At 40.8% G+C, this 22,196-nt stretch overlaps 1 protein-coding gene across 1 annotated transcript in view; it reads right to left on the bottom strand.

Annotated features, from left to right (window-relative positions):
* The window catches only part of LOC121383699 (focadhesin-like), a 578,322-nt gene that overhangs the window by 67,790 nt on the left and 488,336 nt on the right, over window positions 1-22,196 (bottom strand). The window contains exon 10 of the mRNA XM_041513796.1: window positions 3,080-3,279. Coding sequence (XP_041369730.1) covers window positions 3,080-3,279 — 200 coding nt within the window. The remainder of the gene's footprint in view (window positions 1-3,079; window positions 3,280-22,196) is intronic.

Below are 22,196 nucleotides of genomic sequence, written 5' to 3'. Positions count from 1 at the left end.
ACAAATATTCATCCATACATTTCAGTATTCATCCATGCATTTTAATATATTTTATTTTCCATCTACCTGCATTAAAACTGATGGTTTAAACCAGTGAGCCAGTGGTGTCAGCAGGCTGTGTGTGTTACCCGTATAAATACTAACAGAGAAAAACAAGCGTTCAGAGAGTACTGCTATAAAGCAATACATATATGTCCACAACCAAGGCCCAGCTAATTTTTATCTGCCAAGTTCAAGGGCCATAACTATCAAAAATTAGCAAATCACGATGAAAGTGAAACGTGATCTCTATATCTACATGTTAAAGCTATATACAAAATTTCAGCTCGATATCTCATGGCACTGAAAGTGAAACGTGATCTCTATTTCTACATGTTAAAGCTATATACAAAATATCAGCTCGATATCTCATGGCACTGCAAAAAAAGATTATTTAGAAACCTATATGTGAGACAGATTACACACAGACAGATGGATGGATGGACAGAAAGATATCAAACCTATAATCCCCTCTGGTTGGACTGACATGGACTAACTAGAGGATATAACTATGTTGTATTTGACCATTTGTGAATGTCAATGCGAACTAAAGAGGGTAAAATAGTCCCAAAATTTCTCTGACACATTAATGCTGGTTTTATAGTATTGCAAATGAATTTGATCAGCCAATTAAATGTCTTGTTATATGCAGATTGAATTAGAATAAGGGAACCCTTGGTACTACAGATCAAATTTAATTGACTACTATCATAGTAAATTGTGTATAAAATACAAAGGTGTAATGTCAGTAACACAGGTAACTTCTGACACTATGGATGAGGTCAACTCGTGACACTATGGATGAGGTCAACTCCTGACACTATGAATGAGGTCAACTCCTGACACTATGTATGAGGTCAACTCCTGACACTATGGATGAGGTCAACTCCTGATACTATGGATGAGGTCGATGAGGTCAACTCCTGACACTATGGATGAGGTCAACTCCTGACACTATGGATGAGGTCAACGTCTGACACTATGGGTGAGGTCAACGTCTGACACTATTGGTGAAGTCAACGTCTGACACTGTGGATGAGGTCAACTTCTGACACTGTGGATGAGGTCAACGTCTGACACTGTGGATGAGGTCAACGTCTGACACTATGGATGAGGTCAACGTCTGACACTATGGATGAGGTCAACATCCGACACTATGGATGAGGTCAACATCCAACACTATGGATGAGGTCAACATCCGACACTATGGATGAGGTCAACATCTGACACTATGGATGAGGTCAACATACGACACTATGGATGAGGTCAACATCTGACACTATGGATGAGGTCGTAATGACAGTCACTCTTTACTGGTATTATTTATGCAATCCCTATTTCCTTCCATCAAAGGGGCGGGATGGAGCCCAGTAGTAAAACATTCGCTTGATGCGTGGTTGGTCTGGGATCGATCCCCGTCGGTAGACCCATTGGGCTATTTCTCGCTCCAGCCAGTGCACCATGACTGGTCTACCAAAGGCTGTGGTATGTGTTATCCTGTCTGTAGGATGGTGCATATAAAAGATGCCTTGCTGCTAATCAAAAAGAGTGGCCCATGAAGTGGAGACAGCGGGTTTCCTCTCTCAATATTTGTGTGGTCCTTAACCATATGTCCGACACCATATAACCGTAAATAAAATGTGTTGAGTGTGTCGCTAAATAAAACATTTCCTTTCTTCCTTTCATCAACTTACATGTTCCAATATTTCATCATTCTCTTCAACATGGGCAACATCATATTTCTCTTTGAAAATCTCTTTCACGTGCTCAGCATATTTTGAGCAGAGGGTTCAGCTATAAGCCTATCTTACGATTATCTCAGGAACATGACCAAGTTACTAACAGATCGAGAACAAATTACCTTTTTGTCATCAGATAAAAACAAGACAAATGGCTCATATATTAACAGCTGTAAAATATCCTTTCGATATACTCTCTAGTAGTAGGAAAACATTGTAAATAATTTGGAAGACGTAATACACAGTAAAACATTTTAAAACAAAAGTACAAATTTTAAATATCATTAAATAAACATATCTCTCTCTCTTCTCTCTTCTCTCTCTCTCTCTCTCTCTCTCTCTCTCTCTCTCTCTCTCTCTCTCTCTCTCTCTCTCTCACTCTCTCTCTCTGCCCCTCTGACTCTTTCTGTCTGTCTGTCTGTCTCTCTCAATATGGTATAAAAATACCCATACATGTGTACATATGACACCAAAGAGACATAATTAAAAATGTGTTCCATGTATCATTAAATAAACATTTCTTTTTTATATATAAAAATATAAGCAACATAGCTGTCAATTACAACCTGCAACATGTCACACTAAATATTGACAATGTAATTAATCAGTAAAGATTTGTGATATTCCTGCACAATTTCCATACAATTAGACTTATAAAGTAAACAGTTTTAAAATGAAAGGTTAAAGTAGATGTTCAAAATTAACAACTAATGTGATATTAAACACCAGGATTACCAGAAGGACTTTATAGATATGTGAAAATGGGCATTGTAAGTAATACAGTGTACATAATATTTAACTTCATTTATCAACAAGAATATTGGTGATCGAGGTGTGTGATATATGCCCATCAAAAATAGGTTGCATTGACCTAGTTATGGTAAGCAACGAATAGCCATCCCAAGTTGTACTTGCATGTACAGTTTGATGATCCTATATGAATTGATAAGGCAGAAATGACCTGGACAAGGATTTCCTTTCATATACAGTAATGCGGTTGCGGGTATTTATAACATGCTTATATACCACAAAGTTTCGAGCATGTCTGTCCTGGGTCCCGTCCCTGGATAGCCAGGGGCCTGACATGGGACAGATACAGTAATGCATAAAACGTAGGTCATGATGACCTAGTTATGGTACGTGACACACTGCCATCCTAAGTTGTACTTGCATGCATGCAGGGTTTGATGATCCTATTTGAATTAATGAGAAAGATATGGTCCAAGACGGACATATAAAAATTGCTCCATTAGTCCAAAATACATTATAGTGTTTAAAAAAATATAGGGTCAGTGAATAACCTTCTTGTCATCACTGGAGCTTGATTTGAGGGCTTTGTGCACACAAGAAAGAAGATCAGCTGCTAGGACAGAGAGAGATTTCTGCTGACTTGGAGACACAACAGGAGAGGGTGGAAGTGACACAATCTGGAGAAGAGGAAGAGTCATCATGGCCGCCACAAGAGAACAGCAGTCGTCCAAAACTTTGAGAACATGTTGACCTGAAAATAGTAGTGACATATGAAGAGTATCTTTCAAAATCTAAACATTTTAATATACAAATCAGAGGTGTAGTACTTCAAATAATTTAATTGAGAATAATAAGCAAGCTACCATTTTAAATTAATTTTTGTTCCAAAAAATAATTATTAATGTCCCTGACGCTAGTTCCTGAGTAATATATATCTGTTCTGTTTGGTATAAAATGCATTTTCAGTTAATACAAACACAAAAAGACATTGGATTAACTAAAATTTCACAATTCACTGCAAAACGTTGTCACTACCCGGTAATGTGTATTTTAACAGTACAAAAGCTGAATATACCAAATAACAATATTTTACTCCATTATATAACTAGTCAGCATTTAGAATTTTGTGAATTTAATCTTCAATTTATTAATCTAGTTCACTTATGCTATTCTTGAAATGTTTACTGTGCACAGAGTTTAGAGAACGATAATATGCTAGTTATATAGAATGCACATAAAATCCATCAAAAATTATTAAATTTAAAAGCTTTCAAGGTTATAATTCTTTAAAAAGGTTTTATTTAATTTTTTTAATAATTTAAACAATCATTCAATAAAAGACAGCATTTTATAATGGCATTTGTAGGATCTGTTCAACAATTACATGTATGTGAGTTCGAGGGATGGGTGGGAGTTATGGAATGTGTTATATGTTAAATAGTGTTATGAGGAGGTACAGTTATAGTCAACATTTCAGACACAATCGATGATGGATTTTTATCATCAATCATCACATTAGTAGAGCCAATTAACCTGTCAATCTTGTTTTATTTTATATATATATATATATATATATATATACATGTATATATATATATATATATATTGTTTAACGAAACCACTAGAGCACATTGATTTATTAATCATCGGGTATTTGACGTCAAACATTTGGAAATTTTGACATATAGTCATCAGAGAGGAGACCCGCTACATTTTTCCATTAGTAGCAAGGATCTTTTATATGTACCATCCCACAGACACATCACGGCCTTTAATATACCAGTTGTGGTGCACTGGCCTAAGTCCCACCCCTTTATTATAATCAATTATTGGAACACCACTATAGTTATAATTATGTTGCTGTTGTCTCTTTGTTGTACAGTTTTCTAAGTCAGACTTGGGTGTGGCAGGTGTCCTACAGTCAAAGTACAAAGGATGTATCCTTTATTTCATGGCAGCAGTCATGACATCCTTTTGACTCTGCCTTCTGCAGAGATACAATTTTGAAAGTGCTAATAGCTTTGTTATTCACTTTTGATGAAGTATACAGTAACAAAGTGGACTGTAATCATAATATGCCAGCACAAATATATATATCTTTACAAAGTGGACTGTAATCACAATATACCAGCACAAATACATATATCTTTCAACATTGAATTCTCTAAAAAACCGGACCATCTGTATGAACCCTATTTAATAATCAGTACAGAACTTAATCTCTCTTAACCAGATACCACTTAAAACTGGACAGTTTACTTAGTCCCAAGGGTGTCTGGTTTAGAGTGGTTTCACTATATCATGGTGTCTTAAATATTCCAAGAAGCAAATGGAAGTACTTGTGTGACACCGTACACATACACATGGTTCCAGTACAGACAGTGGAACAGTTATCGTTATGGTAATTTAGACACAAGCCATTTGGCTGGACTTAGGTACAATAAGTCTGACCTTTCAGGGACTGGACATCTGAGGTTTTTACAAATAAACAACAGTGTCAGATGACCAATTGAAGAAATTGCTTTTCCCAGACACCAGCATGTGGGATTTGATGCAAGAAATATGCTGATATGATGTGCAAATACACCCTGAGGGATGGTCAAATGTTGGCAGGATATTCACCATCAGAACTATAAATGATTCTTCACTATCTGTTCCTATTAAATGAACTTAACTACACATTCATGTACTTAGTCAACATGACAAGTTTTAATTACTGAGAAATGAAAATGACAATGGATAAAAAAAAATGAAGAAGGCTAATAAACAAACTTAAATTTACATTCGCATTAAAAAGTGGGGGTTACTAATAAACAAACTCATGGGCGTACGACCCGGGGGGGGGGGGGGGGGTGGCAATTGCCCCCCCCCAATTCGGGCAAAACAGTGGAAAAACAGTGGGGAAAATTCTGGCAAATTTTATCTGGGTAAAATTTCGGGCAAATCAACCCCTCCAGCCCCCCTAAATCAAAAAGTCTTCATACGCCCATGAACAAACTTAACTTTACATTCGTATTAAAAAGTGGGGGTTACTAATAAACAAACTTAACTTTACATTTGTGTACTTGTGTACTTTGTCCACATATCAATGGACACAGGTTCAATAACAGAGGAATAAAAATGACGGAAAGAAAGAAAGAAATGTTTTATTTAACAATGCATTCATCACATTTTATTTATGGTTATATGGTATCAGACATATGGTTAAGGACCACAAAGATATTGAGAGAGGAAACCCACTGTCGCCACTTCATGGGCTACTCTTTTTGATTAGCAGCAAGGGATCTTTTATATGCACCATCCCACAGACAGGATAGTACATGTACATACCACAGCCTTTGATATACCAGTCGTGGTGCACTGGCTGGAACGAGAAATAGCCCAATGGGCCCACTGAAGGGGATCGATCCCAGACTGACCGCGCATCAAGCGGGCGCTTTACCACCGGGCTATGTCCTGCCTCTTAGAAATGACGGACAAAAATGAAGAAGAATTTGTAAGGCCTTAATTAAAGTGACATGTCCTGAGTTTGTAGCCATGTTAACACCTTTTCGGCCGATATAACCTTTTATAATTATTAAAGTTGTAATCTACTTACATTTTCTCGCTGAATAATTATGAGTATTTATATAGCCTAATATTTTGAAGTAGCTACATATTGACTTTTGACTACAATACATTTTTACATATCAATTTATTTTTTCTTCCAACCACCAAACAAAATTTGAAATAATTAAGTCATAGGAAATCCCAAATGTTTTATCTGCATGTGTAGTGCTTTACCCATTTAAAACATGTTTAAGATAAGATATTGTTTAAAACATAAAGAAAAAGTAGGATGTGTTTATTTTTGTTTTGGGGAAATGAACAGAACTCTTACTATGGCTGAAAATTTTACTCGGGATTGGACCTTTAAAAACAGAGAGCTGCTGTTCATCAAGTCCTGTCCTGGACCCGTGACAGGCGTGTGCTACAACAGCTTGTTCTGAATGTGCACGTTAAAACCTATGGCCTGACCTGACCTGTTTATCATGATTATTACAAAAAGGAGAGTCTGTGGGAAAATGTATATAAAAGATTCATTAATAAAGGCCTAAAACCGACATGAAGCAAAAGGCAATTGTCGTTCAAAACACACCATACGATTTCTGATAACCAGGTTGAAGAGCAGCTTTTGCTTTCCATCTTACAGTGTTATATACAACGCAGAATTTAAATCACTGTCTGCATGTATTCGAGAACTACTTCTCAATTTCACGTTTTTATTTCAAGATCAAAATTTGAGAAGCAATTACCACTCCATAAAATTAATTTCAAGCCTTGTCCTTAATTGCTTCTAACTGAAGACAAGCCTATATGTGGTGTCAACTGGATTTTGCTTCTAACTGAAGATGTCCCTATGTGGTGTCAACTGGATTTTGCTTCTAACTGAAGACATGCCTATGTGGTGTCAACTGGATTTTGCTTCTAACTGAAGACATGCCTATGTGGTGTCAACTGGATTTTGCTTCTAACTGAAGACATGCCTATGTGGTGTCAACTGGATTTTGCTTCTAACTGAAGATGTCCCTATGTGGTGTCAACTGGATTTTGCTTCTAACTGAAGACATGCCTATGTGGTGTCAACTGGATTTTGCTTCTAACTGAAGACATGCCTCTGTGGTGTCATCTGGATTTTGCTTCTAACTGAAGATGTCCCTATGTGGTGTCAACTGGATTTTGCTTCTAACTGAAGACATGCCTATGTGGTGTCAACTGGATTTTGCTTCTAACTGAAGACATGCCTCTGTGGTGTCATCTGGATTTTGCTTCTAACTGAAGATGTCCCTATGTGGTGTCAACTGGATTTTGCTTCTAACTGAAGACATGCCTATGTGGTGTCAACTGGATTTTGCTTCTAACTGAAGACATGCCTATGTGGTGTCAACTGGATATTTGTTTTCTAGCATTCCAACTGCACTTAGGTTATAAGAAAGTGATCATTAATGGAAATATGAAACTGGCCTTCAGCCCTCTCAGTAATTGTAGAAGTATTTTACTTCTTCAAACTGAAAGAAAAGGAAATAAATATCTATAAACCTAACACCCCAGTCCATTATTTATTGATCTCTAATTTCTGTGTCTGATCTACAGAGAGGAGAATCCCACTCTTGCCACATAAACTATTCTTTTCCACACTAGCAGCATGTATTTCCATGTAGACAGAACGATACATTACCACTTGAGACAATTCACTTATTTAGCAGAGCCGTATTTGGTTGTTTATTTATACTTATTTTCATGCTTATATGATATATTCAATTAAGGTTCAAGCACTCTGTCCTGGGCAAACATACCTTAGCTATCTGAGCTGTCTGTTCAGGACAGTGGGTTAGTGATTAGTGTTAGTGAGAGAAAAGAAGGTATAGTGGACATAACGCCTACCCACTGAGTTGTTCAGACTCACTCTGCATGGGTGGGAGTTGGTACAGGGAGGTGAACCCCGTACCTACCAGCCTTAAGTCGGATGAGTATGGCTGTAATATCAGTTTTTATACATCTCTAATACTGAAGTTGGATGAGTATGGCTGTAATATCAGTTTCTATACATCTCTTATACTTACGTCTGACGAGTATGGCTGTAATATCAGTTTCTATATCTCTCTTATACTTACGTCTGACGAGTATGGCTGTAATATCAGTTTCTATACATCTCTTACACTTGCGTCTGATGAGATTGGCTGTAATATCAGTTTCTATACATCTCTTATACTTTCGTCTGATGAGTATAGCTGTAATATCAGTTTCTATACATCTCTTATACTTATGGCTGTAATATCAGTTTCTATACATCTCTTATACTTACATCTGATGAGTATGGCTGTAATATCAGTTTCTATACATCTCTTATACTTTCGTCTGATGAGTATGGCTGTAATATCAGTTTCTATTCATCTCTTATACTTACGTCTGACGAGTATGGCTGTAATATCAGTTTCTATACATCTCTTATACTTACATCTGACGAGTATGGCTGTAATATCAGTTTCTATACATCTCTTATACTTACGTCTGACAAGTATGGCTGTAATATCAGTTTCTATACATCTCTTATACTTACGTCTGATGAGTATGGCTGTAATATCAGTTTCTATACATCTCTTATACTTACATCTGATGAGTATGGCTGTAATATCAGTCTCTTTGCTATATACAGAGTATCCCACAGTATAAGGACGTTAACCGTGTCACTGGGACTCAGTCCCACAGTATAAGGAATTTAACTGTGTCACTGGGACTCGGTCCCAAAGTATGAGGAAGTTAACTGTGTCACTGGGACTCGGTCACACAGTATGAGGACATTAACCATGTCACTGGGACCCAGTCCCATAGTATGAGGAAGTTAACCATGTCACTGAGAACCGATCCCACAGTATGAGGAAGTTAACCGTGTCACTGGGACACAATCCCACAGTATGAGGAATTTAATCGTGTCACTGGGACTCGGTCCCAAAGTATGAGGAAGTTAACAGTGTCACTGGCACTCGGTCCCAAAATATGAGGAAGTTAACTGTGTCACTGGGACTCGGTCACACAGTATGAGGACGTTAACCGTGTCACTGGGACCCAGTCCCACAGTATGAGGAAGTTATCCGTGTCACTGTGACCCGATCCCACAGTATGAGGAAGTAAACTGTGTCACTGGGACCCGATCCCACAGTATGAGGAAGTTAACCGTGTCACTGGGACTCGATCCCACAGTATGAGGACATTAACCGTGTCACTGGGACTTGGTCACACAGTATGAGGACGTTAACCGTGTCACTGGGACCCAGTCACACAGTATGAGGACGTTAACCGTGTCACTGGGACCCGATCCCACAGTATGAGGAAGTTAACCGTGTCACTGGGACCCGATCCCACAGTATGAGGAAGTTAACCGTGTCACTGGGACTCGATCCCACAGTATGAGGAAGTTAACCGTGTCACTGGGACTCGATCCCATAGTATGAGGAAGTTAACCCTGTTACTAGGACCCGATCCCACAGTACTGACATCAGTCCCACATTTCTGTACTTTATGAAAGCTTATACCTATTCTAGCAGTGAATTAAATTTGGTCTCGGATACCATGTGTTCCCTTTTTTTCTTTACATCTGTATACATGATCTCAACTGGCCTATATATATTGCTCAATTCAGAATAATTACCACTAGAAGTCAAGTGAAATAATTTGACCATGCCTATTTCCCTTAAAGGGATATTCCTGAGTTTACTGTAATTTTTAAGATGTTATCGACTAACAGAGACTTTTTAACGATTGTAAATACATATCAAATATATTTTCTGCATAAAATATTAGTGGCTGTATATTAAACGTGTTTCTGATCGTTCTAATATTTGTACTGGATCAAATTTAATTTTTATTTCCTAATATATTTTTATTTCGTACGTACGAAATTATTTGAAGACAAAATCCAGTTTGGGCTTCTTACAAGTATTAAGATGACCAGAAACACACTGAATATACAGACACTGATATTCCAAAAAAGAAAATATATTTAATATGTAAGTTTAATGTTAGAAATATTTTATTAGTCTCTAACCAGGCCAATGGCTGGGGCTGTGATACATTGGTATTTTCCAAATAATAGGGATAAGGTTTTTAATTTTATTTAATGGGGTAGGGAAATAATTTTTATTCACCTGTCTAATATAGTAGGACATATGAAATCCTTTAGTTTTGTCAACTTAAATTTTCATCGTTTTGCTAAAACAAAAAAAAGCCGAAAAACCCCCACACACATTTCATTGGGTACTTAAATTTGTGGATTGAAAAGGTACCATTGTATGACAAATTCGGATGAAATGTATTATATATTTCCATTGTGTTCTTCAATTCAATGACTGCACTGGTCCACAATTTACATGGAAATTAGACAAGTGATTTCACAGTAGTTCATCAGTAAGATGTAGAATACTGGACTGGGGCTTTTCATAAAACATATGTAGTTGTATATAGTGTTGAACATAAGCCCTCAAGCCCTTGAAGTATATGGCTTGGAAAGGGTGACATCTACTATAAGCCCTCAAGCCCTTGAAGTATATGCTTGGAAAGGGTGACATCTACTATAAGCCCTCAAGCCCTTGAAGTATATGGCTTGGAAAGGGTGACATCTACTATAAGCCCTCAAGCCCTTGAAGTATATGGGTTGGAAAGGGTGACATCTACTATAAGCCCTCAAGCCCTTGAAGTATATGGGTTGGAAAGGGTGACATCTACTATAAGCCCTCAAGCCCTTGAAGTATATGGCTTGGAAAGGGTGACATCTACCATAAGCCCTCAAGCCCTTGAAGTATAGGGTTGGAAAGGGTGACCTCTACTATAAGCCCTCAAGTCCCGAGATAGATGGGTTGGAAAGGGTGACCTCTACTATAGGCCCTCAAGCCCCGAGATAGATGGGTTGGAAAGGGTGACCTCTACTATGAGCCCTCAAGCCCTTCAAGTATATGGGTTAGAAAGAGTGACCTCTACTATAAGCCCTCAAGCCCTGAAGTATATGGGTTGGAAAGGATGACCTATACTATAAGCCCTCAAGCCCTTGAAGTATATGGGTTGGAAAGGGTGACCTCTAATATAAGCCCTCAAGCCTCAAGGTATATGGCTTGGAAAGAGTGACCTCTTGATAAGCGCTCAAGCCCTTGAAGTATATGGGTTGGAAAGGGTGACCACTACTATAAGCCCTCAAGCCCCGAGGTATATGGGTTGGAAAGGATGACCTCTACTATAAGCCCTCAAGCCCAAGGTATATGGGAAAGTGTGACCTTTACTATAAGCCCTCAAGACCAAGGTATATGGGAAAGGGTGACCTCTACTATAAGCCCTCAAGCCCAAGGTATATGGGAAAGGGTGACCTGTACTATAAGCCCTCAAACCCGAGGTACATGGGTTGGAAAGGGTGACCTCTACTATAAGCCCTCAAGCCCGAGGTATATGGGTTGGAAAGGGTGACCTCTACTATAAGCCCTTACGCCCGAGGTACATGGGTTGGAAAGGGTGACCTCTACTATAAGCCCTCAAGCCCAAGGTATAAGGGTTGGAAAGGGTGACCTCTACTATAAGCCCTCAAGCCCTTGAAGTATATGGGTTGGAAAGGGTGACCTCTACTATAAGCCTTCAAGCCCTTGAAGTATATGTGTTGGAAAGGATGATCTCTACTATAAGCCCTCAAACCGTAAGTATATGGGTTGGAAAGGGTGACCTCTACTATAAGCCCTCGAGCCCAAGGTATATGGGAAAGTGTGACCTTTACTATAAGCCCTCAAGCCCAAGGTATATGGGAAAGGGTGACCTCTACTATTAGCCCTCAAGCCCTTGAAGTATATGGGTTGGAAAGGACGACCTCTAATATAAGCCCTCAAGCCCCAAGGTATATGGCTTGGAAAGGGTGACCTCTACTATAAGCCCTCAAGCCTTTGAAGTATATGGGTTGGAAAGGATGACCTCTACTAAAAGCCCTCAAACCTGAAGTATATGGGTTGGAAAGGGTGACGTCTACTATAAGCCCTCGAGCCCAATGTATATGGGAAAGTGTGACCTTTACTATAAGCCCTCAAGCCCAAGGTATATGGGAAAGGGTGACCTCTACTATAAGCCCTCAAGCCCAAGGTATATGGGAAAGGGTGACCTGTATTATAAGCCCTCAAGCCCGAGGTACATGGGTTGGAAAGGGTGACCTCTACTATAAGCCCTCAAGCCCGAGGTATATGGGTTGGAAAGGGTGACCTCTACTATAAGCCCTTAAGCCCGAGGTACATGGGTTGGAAAGGGTGACCTCTACTATAAGCCCTCAAGCCCGAGGTATATGGGTTGGAAAGGGTGACCTCTACTATAAACCCGTAAGCCTGAGGTACATGGGTTGGAAAGGGTGACCTCTACTATAATCCCTCAAGCCCGAGGTACATGGGTTGGAAAGGGTGACCTCTACTATAAGCCCTCGAGCCCAATGTATATGGGAAAGTGTGACCTTTACTATAAGCCCTCAAGCCCAAGGTATATGGGAAAGGGTGACCTCTACTATAAGCCCTCAAGCCCAAGGTATATGGGAAAGGGTGACCTGTATTATAAGCCCTCAAGCCCGAGGTACATGGGTTGGAAAGGGTGACCTCTACTATAAGCCCTCAAGCCCGAGGTATATGGGTTGGAAAGGGTGACCTCTACTATAAGCCCTTACGCCCGAGGTACATGGGTTGGAAAGGGTGACCTCTACTATAAGCCCTCAAGCCCAAGGTATAAGGGTTGGAAAGGGTGACCTCTACTATAAGCCCTCAAGCCCTTGAAGTATATGGGTTGGAAAGGGTGACCTCTACTATAAGCCTTCAAGCCCTTGAAGTATATGTGTTGGAAAGGATGATCTCTAAAGGGTGACCTCTACTATAAGCCCTCAAGCCTCAAGGTATATGGCTTGGAAAGAGTGACCTCTTGATAAGCGCTCAAGCCCTTGAAGTATATGGGTTGGAAAGGGTGACCTCTACTATAAGCCCTCGAGCCCAAGGTATATGGGAAAGTGTGACCTTTACTATAAGCCCTCAAGCCCAAGGTATATGGGAAAGGGTGACCTCTACTATTAGCCCTCAAGCCCTTGAAGTATATGGGTTGGAAAGGACGACCTCTAATATAAGCCCTCAAGCCCCAAGGTATATGGCTTGGAAAGGGTGACCTCTACTATAAGCCCTCAAGCCTTTGAAGTATATGGGTTGGAAAGGATGACCTCTACTAAAAGCCCTCAAACCTGAAGTATATGGGTTGGAAAGGGTGACGTCTACTATAAGCCCTCGAGCCCAATGTATATGGGAAAGTGTGACCTTTACTATAAGCCCTCAAGCCCAAGGTATATGGGAAAGGGTGACCTCTACTATAAGCCCTCAAGCCCAAGGTATATGGGAAAGGGTGACCTGTATTATAAGCCCTCAAGCCCGAGGTACATGGGTTGGAAAGGGTGACCTCTACTATAAGCCCTCAAGCCCGAGGTATATGGGTTGGAAAGGGTGACCTCTACTATAAGCCCTTAAGCCCGAGGTACATGGGTTGGAAAGGGTGACCTCTACTATAAGCCCTCAAGCCCGAGGTATATGGGTTGGAAAGGGTGACATCTACTATAAGCCCTCAAGCCCTTGAAGTATATGGGTTGGAAAGGGTGACATCTACTATAAGCCCTCAAGCCCTTGAAGTATATGGCTTGGAAAGGGTGACATCTACCATAAGCCCTCAAGCCCTTGAAGTATAGGGTTGGAAAGGGTGACCTCTACTATAAGCCCTCAAGTCCCGAGATAGATGGGTTGGAAAGGGTGACCTCTACTATAGGCCCTCAAGCCCCGAGATAGATGGGTTGGAAAGGGTGACCTCTACTATGAGCCCTCAAGCCCTTCAAGTATATGGGTTAGAAAGAGTGACCTCTACTATAAGCCCTCAAGCCCTGAAGTATATGGGTTGGAAAGGATGACCTCTACTATAAGCCCTCAAGCCCTTGAAGTATATGGGTTGGAAAGGGTGACCTCTAATATAAGCCCTCAAGCCTCAAGGTATATGGCTTGGAAAGAGTGACCTCTTGATAAGCGCTCAAGCCCTTGAAGTATATGGGTTGGAAAGGGTGACCACTACTATAAGCCCTCAAGCCCCGAGGTATATGGGTTGGAAAGGATGACCTCTACTATAAGCCCTCAAGCCCAAGGTATATGGGAAAGTGTGACCTTTACTATAAGCCCTCAAGACCAAGGTATATGGGAAAGGGTGACCTCTACTATAAGCCCTCAAGCCCAAGGTATATGGGAAAGGGTGACCTGTACTATAAGCCCTCAAACCCGAGGTACATGGGTTGGAAAGGGTGACCTCTACTATAAGCCCTCAAGCCCGAGGTATATGGGTTGGAAAGGGTGACCTCTACTATAAGCCCTTACGCCCGAGGTACATGGGTTGGAAAGGGTGACCTCTACTATAAGCCCTCAAGCCCAAGGTATAAGGGTTGGAAAGGGTGACCTCTACTATAAGCCCTCAAGCCCTTGAAGTATATGGGTTGGAAAGGGTGACCTCTACTATAAGCCTTCAAGCCCTTGAAGTATATGTGTTGGAAAGGATGATCTCTACTATAAGCCCTCAAACCGTAAGTATATGGGTTGGAAAGGGTGACCTCTACTATAAGCCCTCGAGCCCAAGGTATATGGGAAAGTGTGACCTTTACTATAAGCCCTCAAGCCCAAGGTATATGGGAAAGGGTGACCTCTACTATTAGCCCTCAAGCCCTTGAAGTATATGGGTTGGAAAGGACGACCTCTAATATAAGCCCTCAAGCCCCAAGGTATATGGCTTGGAAAGGGTGACCTCTACTATAAGCCCTCAAGCCCTTGAAGTATATGGGTTGGAAAGGATGACCTCTACTAAAAGCCCTCAAACCTGAAGTATATGGGTTGGAAAGGGTGATGTCTACTATAAGCCCTCAAGCCCAATGTATATGGGAAAGTGTGACCTTTACTATAAGCCCTCAAGCCCAAGGTATATGGGAAAGGGTGACCTCTACTATAAGCCCTCAAGCCCAAGGTATATGGGAAAGGGTGACCTGTATTATAAGCCCTCAAGCCCGAGGTACATGGGTTGGAAAGGGTGACCTCTACTATAAGCCCTCAAGCCCGAGGTATATGGGTTGGAAAGGGTGACCTCTACTATAAGCCCTTAAGCCCGAGGTACATGGGTTGGAAAGGGTGACCTCTACTATAAGCCCTCAAGCCCGAGGTATATGGGTTGGAAAGGGTGACCTCTACTATAAACCCGTAAGCCTGAGGTACATGGGTTGGAAAGGGTGACCTCTACTATAAGCCCTCAAGCCCTTGAAGTATATGGGTTGGAAAGGGTGACCTCTACTATAATCCCTCAAGCCCGAGGTACATGGGTTGGAAAGGGTGACCTCTACTATAAGCCCTCGAGCCCAATATGGGAAAGTGTGACCTCTACTATAAGCCCTCAAGCCCAGCCTCTACTATAAGCCCTCAAGGGTATATGGGAAAGGGTGACCTCTACTATAAGCCCTCAAGCCCGAGGTACATGGGTTGGAAAGGGTGACCTCTACTATAAGCCCTCAAGCCCGAGGTATATGGGTTGGAAAGGGTGACCTCTACTATAAGCCCTCAAGCCCTGAGGTATATGGGTTGGAAAGGGTGACCTCTACTATAAGCCCTCAAGCCCCAAAGGGAAAGGGTGACCTCTACTATAAGCCCTCAAGCCCTGAGGTATATGGGTTGGAAAGGGTGACCTCTACTATAAGCCCTCATGCCCTCAAGCCTCTACTATAAGCCCTCAAGCCCCGAGGTATATGGAAAAGGGTGACCTCTACTATAAGCCCTCAAGCCCCGAGGTTGGGGGAAAGGGTGACCTCTACTATAAGCCCTCAAGCCCGAGGTATATGGGTTGGAAAGGGTGACCTCTACTATAAGCCCTCAAGCCCCGAGGTATATGGAAAGGGTGACCTCTACTATAAGCCCTCAAGCCCAAGGTATATGGGAAAGGGTGACCTCTACTATAAGCCCTCAAGCCCGAGGTATATGGGTTGGAAAGGGTGACCTCTACTATAAGCCCTCAAGCCCGAGGTATATGGGTTGGAAAGGGTGACCTCTACTATAAGCCCTCAAGCCCAAGGTATATGGGAAAGGGTGACCTGTATTATAAGCCCTCAAGCCCGAGGTACATGGGTTGGAAAGGGTGACCTCTACTATAAGCCCTCAAGCCCGAGGTATATGGGTTGGAAAGGGTGACCTCTACTATAAGCCCTTAAGCCCAAGGTACATGGGTTGGAAAGGGTGACCTCTACTATAAGCCCTCAAGCCCGAGGTATATGGGTTGGAAAGGGTGACCTCTACTATAAACCCGTAAGCCTGAGGTACATGGGTTGGAAAGGGTGACCTCTACTATAATCCCTCAAGCCCGAGGTACATGGGTTGGAAAGGGTGACCTCTACTATAAGCCCTCGAGCCCAATGTATATGGGAAAGTGTGACCTTTACTATAAGCCCTCAAGCCCAAGGTATATGGGAAAGGGTGACCTCTACTATAAGCCCTCAAGCCCAAGGTATATGGGTTGGAAAGGGTGACCTGTATTATAAGCCCTCAAGCCCGAGGTACATGGGTTGGAAAGGGTGACCTCTACTATAAGCCCTCAAGCCCGAGGTATATGGGTTGGAAAGGGTGACCTCTACTATAAACCCTCAAGCCCTGAGGTATATGGGTTGGAAAGGGTGACCTCTACTATAAACCCTCAAGCCCCAAAGTATATGGGAAAGGGTGACCTCTACTATAAGTCTTCAAGCCCCGAGGTGTATGGGTTGGAAAGGGTGACCTCTACTATAAGCCCTCATGCCCGAGGTATATGGGTTGGATAGGGTGACCTCTACTATAAGCCCTCAAGCCCCGAGGTATATGGAAAAGGGTGACCTCTACTATAAGCCCTCAAGCCCAAGGTATATGGGAAAGGGTGACCTCTACTATAATCCCTCAAGCCCGAGGTATATGGGTTGGAAAGGGTGACCTCTACTATAAGCCTTCAAGCCCGAGGTATATGGGTTGGAAAGGGTGACCTCTACTATAAGCCCTCAAGCCCAAGGTATATGGGAAAGGGTGACCTCTACTATAATCCCTCAAGCCCGAGGTATATGGGTTGGAAAGGGTGACCTCTACTATAAGCCTTCAAGCCCGAGGTATATGGGTTGGAAAGGGTGACCTCTACTATAAGCCTTCAAGCCCGAGGTATATGGGTTGGAAAGGGTGACCTCTACTATAAGCCCTCAAGCCCAAGGTATATGGGAAAGGGTGACCTGTATTATAAGCCCTCAAGCCCGAGGTACATGGGTTGGAAAGGGTGACCTCTACTATAAGCCCTCAAGCCCGAGGTATATGGGTTGGAAAGGGTGACCTCTACTATAAGCCCTTAAGCCCAAGGTACATGGGTTGGAAAGGGTGACCTCTACTATAAGCCCTCAAGCCCGAGGTATATGGGTTGGAAAGGGTGACCTCTACTATAAACCCGTAAGCCTGAGGTACATGGGTTGGAAAGGGTGACCTCTACTATAATCCCTCAAGCCCGAGGTACATGGGTTGGAAAGGGTGACCTCTACTATAAGCCCTCGAGCCCAATGTATATGGGAAAGTGTGACCTTTACTATAAGCCCTCAAGCCCAAGGTATATGGGAAAGGGTGACCTCTACTATAAGCCCTCAAGCCCAAGGTATATGGGAAAGGGTGACCTGTATTATAAGCCCTCAAGCCCGAGGTACATGGGTTGGAAAGGGTGACCTCTACTATAAGCCCTCAAGCCCGAGGTATATGGGTTGGAAAGGGTGACCTCTACTATAAACCCTCAAGCCCTGAGGTATATGGGTTGGAAAGGGTGACCTCTACTATAAACCCTCAAGCCCCAAAGTATATGGGAAAGGGTGACCTCTACTATAAGCCTTCAAGCCCCGAGATGTATGGGTTGGAAAGGGTGACCTCTACTATAAGCCCTCATGCCCGAGGTATATGGGTTGGATAGGGTGACCTCTACTATAAGCCCTCAAGCCCCGAGGTATATGGAAAAGGGTGACCTCTACTATAAGCCCTCAAGCCCAAGGTATATGGGAAAGGGTGACCTCTACTATAATCCCTCAAGCCCGAGGTATATGGGTTGGAAAGGGTGACCTCTACTATAAGCCTTCAAGCCCGAGGTATATGGGTTGGAAAGGGTGACCTCTACTATAAGCCCTCAAGCCCAAGGTATATGGGTTGGAAAGGGTGACTTCTATACAGCAGCTAGTCTCATTTATCACTACTAAACACTAAACACTAATCACCGTCTGAGGCGACACCATTGAAACTTGTTAACAAGCATGTAAATAATTTAAATGAATGTAAGTTCTGTAGATTTTCAATGAGATGTCCAGCTGCCCTCCTCTCCGGAGCCCATCCTTGTTTGACAGGCAATTAAAGTGTTTGAGTATGCATTGACTGTACCAGTAACACGGACTATGAATAGAACTCCGAGAGACGCAAGTAAAATTAGGCCACAGAGGCAGTCACGATAGTTAATTAGTAACAAGTACTGGCCACGGCACATTTCAGTATAGCTGCGACAGGAAGATGATGCATGAATCAACTCTCTGGAATTTACCAAGTGCCATCAGTGTTACTTCCTTATTAATTTTTTATTACAGCATTAATATTTGCACTTTTAATTGGAATGACAAAACTGTAACACATGATCAGGGACATATGGGAATGTGACAAAATGGTGAATGATTCCATGAATCTCTGTCTAGTGTCTCGTTTTAAAGGATGGAGATCCTTTACTTGATATTTCATCCTTCTTGCATTGCCACAAAGAGAACTGCCACCCCAGACAAGTTTACTCAATCAGAATTAAACCCAGACAGAGCTCATTGGAATAAGTATAGCTGTGATGACATGCCGTACTTAAATATGTTATTTTTAATGGGCTGATTATTTAATGTGTATAAGCACATGAAGGCATGGAATTTTGGAGATGTAAAATACAAAAATAAACCATTTTTGCAGCATTTATCTATATATACTGCTGGAAAGGGATCACACTGACACTAACAGGAAATGGTGATTGCAACCAAACCATCACCCATACTGTCAGAATAAAGGTAACCATGAATGTTACTCACATTCAGTATGACATTACTGACATTCACTCCACATTACATGTGTGTATGTTATACAGACATTACGTTGCTAACAGAGACTGGAACTTGGTCTACCATACCAAGATTTCTCTTTCTTCTTTCTCTCAATATACACATGTATTTTATACAGACGTTACGTTGCTAACAGTGACTGGAACTAGGTCTACCATACCAAGATTTCTCGACTTCTTTCTCTTAATATATACATGTATGTTAAATACAGACGTTACATTGCTAACTTGGTCTACCATACCAAGATTTCTCTTTCTTCTTTCTCTCAATATACATATGTATTTTATACAGACGTTACGTTGCTAACAGTGACTGGAACTGGGTCTACTATACCAAGATTTCTCGACTTCTTTCTCTCAATATATACATGTATGTTATACAGACGTTACGTTGCTAACAGTGACTGGAACTAGGTCTACCATACCAAGATTTCTCGACTTCTTTCTCTTAATATATACATGTATGTTATACAGACGTTACGTTGCTAACTTGGTCTACCATACCAAGTTTTCTCGACTTCTTTCTCTCAATATATACATGTATGTTATACAGACGTTACGTTGCTAACTTGGTCTACCATACCAAGATTTCTCGACTTCTTTCTCTCAATATATACATGTATGTTATACAGACATTATGTTGCAAACAGGGACTGGAACTAGGTCTACCATACCAAGATTTCTCGACTTCTTTCTCTCAATATATACATGTATGTTATACAGACGTTACGTTGCTAACTTGGTCTACCATACCAAGATTTCTCGACTTCTTTCTCTCAATATATACATGTATGTTATACAGACGTTACGTTGCTAACTTGGTCTACCATACCAAGATTTCTCGACTTCTTTCTCTCAATATATACATGTATGTTATACAGACGTTACGTTGCTAACTTGGTCTACCATACCAAGATTTCTCGACTTCTTTCTCTCAATATATACATGTATGTTATACAGACATTATGTTGCAAACAGGGACTGGAACTTGGTCTACCATACCAAGATTTCTCGACTTCTTTCTCTTAATATATACATGTATGTTATACAGACGTTACGTTGCTAACTTGGTCTACCATACCAAGATTTCTCGACTTCTTTCTCTCAATATATACATGTATGTTATACAGACATTATGTTGCAAACAGGGACTGGAAATAGGTCTACCATACCAAGATTTCTCGACTTCTTTCTCTTAATATATACATGTATGTTATACAGACGTTACGTTGCTAACTTGGTCTACCATACCAAGATTTCTCGACTTCTTTCTCTCAATATATACATGTATGTTATACAGACGTTACGTTGCTAACTTGGTCTACCATACCAAGATTTCTCGACTTCTTTCTCTCAATATATACATGTATGTTATACAGACGTTACGTTGCTAACTTGGTCTACCATACCAAGATTTCTCGACTTCTTTCTCTCAATATATACATGTATGTTATACAGACGTTACGTTGCTAACTTGGTCTACCATACCAAGATTTCTCGACTTCTTTCTCTCAATATATACATGTATGTTATACAGACGTTACGTTGCTAACTTGGTCTACCATACCAAGATTTCTCGACTTCTTTCTCTTAATATATACATGTATGTTATACAGACGTTACGTTGCTAACTTGGTCTACCATACCAAGATTTCTCGACTTCTTTCTCTCAATATATACATGTATGTTATACAGACATTATGTTGCAAACAGGGACTGGAACTTGGTCTACCATACCAAGATTTCTCTTCTTTCTCTAAATATATACATGTATTTCCCAAGGAGTGGTTTTTGTCTTACCAGAGATTTCAATAAAGATAATATCTTGGACTTCAGTAGACATAACAAAAACATACTCAGTGCATGGAAGTGAATAGTCTAAACAAGAAACTGCAGGCATGCACAACTGGAATCTCAAATTAAATTTACAGAAATCAGGTCCAACAGAAATCAGTTCCAGCTGGATTCCAACAGTTCTCCACTTCGAGGTGGTGCAAGCAGTATCAACATGGCAGGCCTGTGTTTGTCTGTCTTATATATGTAGAGCTCCAAAAACAATGGTGGATAATATACAAAGACAAAACTATTTGGCAAGTTGGTACATGTACTACTGCAATGGTACTACTGCATTGTAGTTTAAAACACAAGCTACATTTAGTGACGTGACAGTTACACATTTCACTTTGTATTGAAAATCTCCTGTTACTTATACTGACACATCATGTATCAATTGAATCAAATGTCTCATTTTGTTTTAAAAGTCATGAGTGGTTTCTTTTATTTAAGCACATTTACCAAATTGTTAAAAAACAAATTGTCTTTTTATTTATGTATACACAAATAAACACTAATTAACCATTTTGGGCTTTCTAAAACAAATGGGCTAGCAAATACAACTGCGCTAACTTAAGCTGATTTGTGAACATTCAACAATTTTGTTTAAATAAAGTTTAACCAACCAATCTATAGTTCTATAATTTTAATTATAGTTTAATTTTGATCGAGTGGTGTATCTTTAAGAATAGTTCTCCGTGAATTCTGATAGGACAGTTGAGCTCCAGCTCCCTACATCTTTAAGCTGAGTAGCATGTACTGTAAATCAGAAAATGTTAGCGAATTTAGCGAGGTCGTACAAGACGCTAATATTTCATGACACTAAATTTAAAGAGATGTACAACAGACTGTTCCGAAAAAATTGTGTGCAATTATTTTGTCAGTGATTATATTATATGAATACTCATCAATGGAAAGAAAGAAATGTTTTATTTAACGATGCACTCAACACATTTTATTTATGGTTATATGGCGTCAGACATATGGTTATGGACCACACAGATCTTGAGAGGAAACCTGCTGTCGCCACTACATGGGCTACTCTTTCCAATTAGCAGCAAGGGATCTTTTTATTATCAGTAGTCCACTACATGTATATACATGACACTGTCGCCACAA

The sequence above is a fragment of the Gigantopelta aegis genome, chromosome 2 (genome assembly GCF_016097555.1).
Source record: "Gigantopelta aegis isolate Gae_Host chromosome 2, Gae_host_genome, whole genome shotgun sequence".
NCBI classification, from domain to species: Eukaryota; Metazoa; Mollusca; class Gastropoda; order Neomphalida; family Peltospiridae; genus Gigantopelta; species Gigantopelta aegis.
The sequence above is the reverse complement of the archived record's forward strand: the minus strand, read 5'-3'. Positions and strand labels throughout refer to the sequence as shown.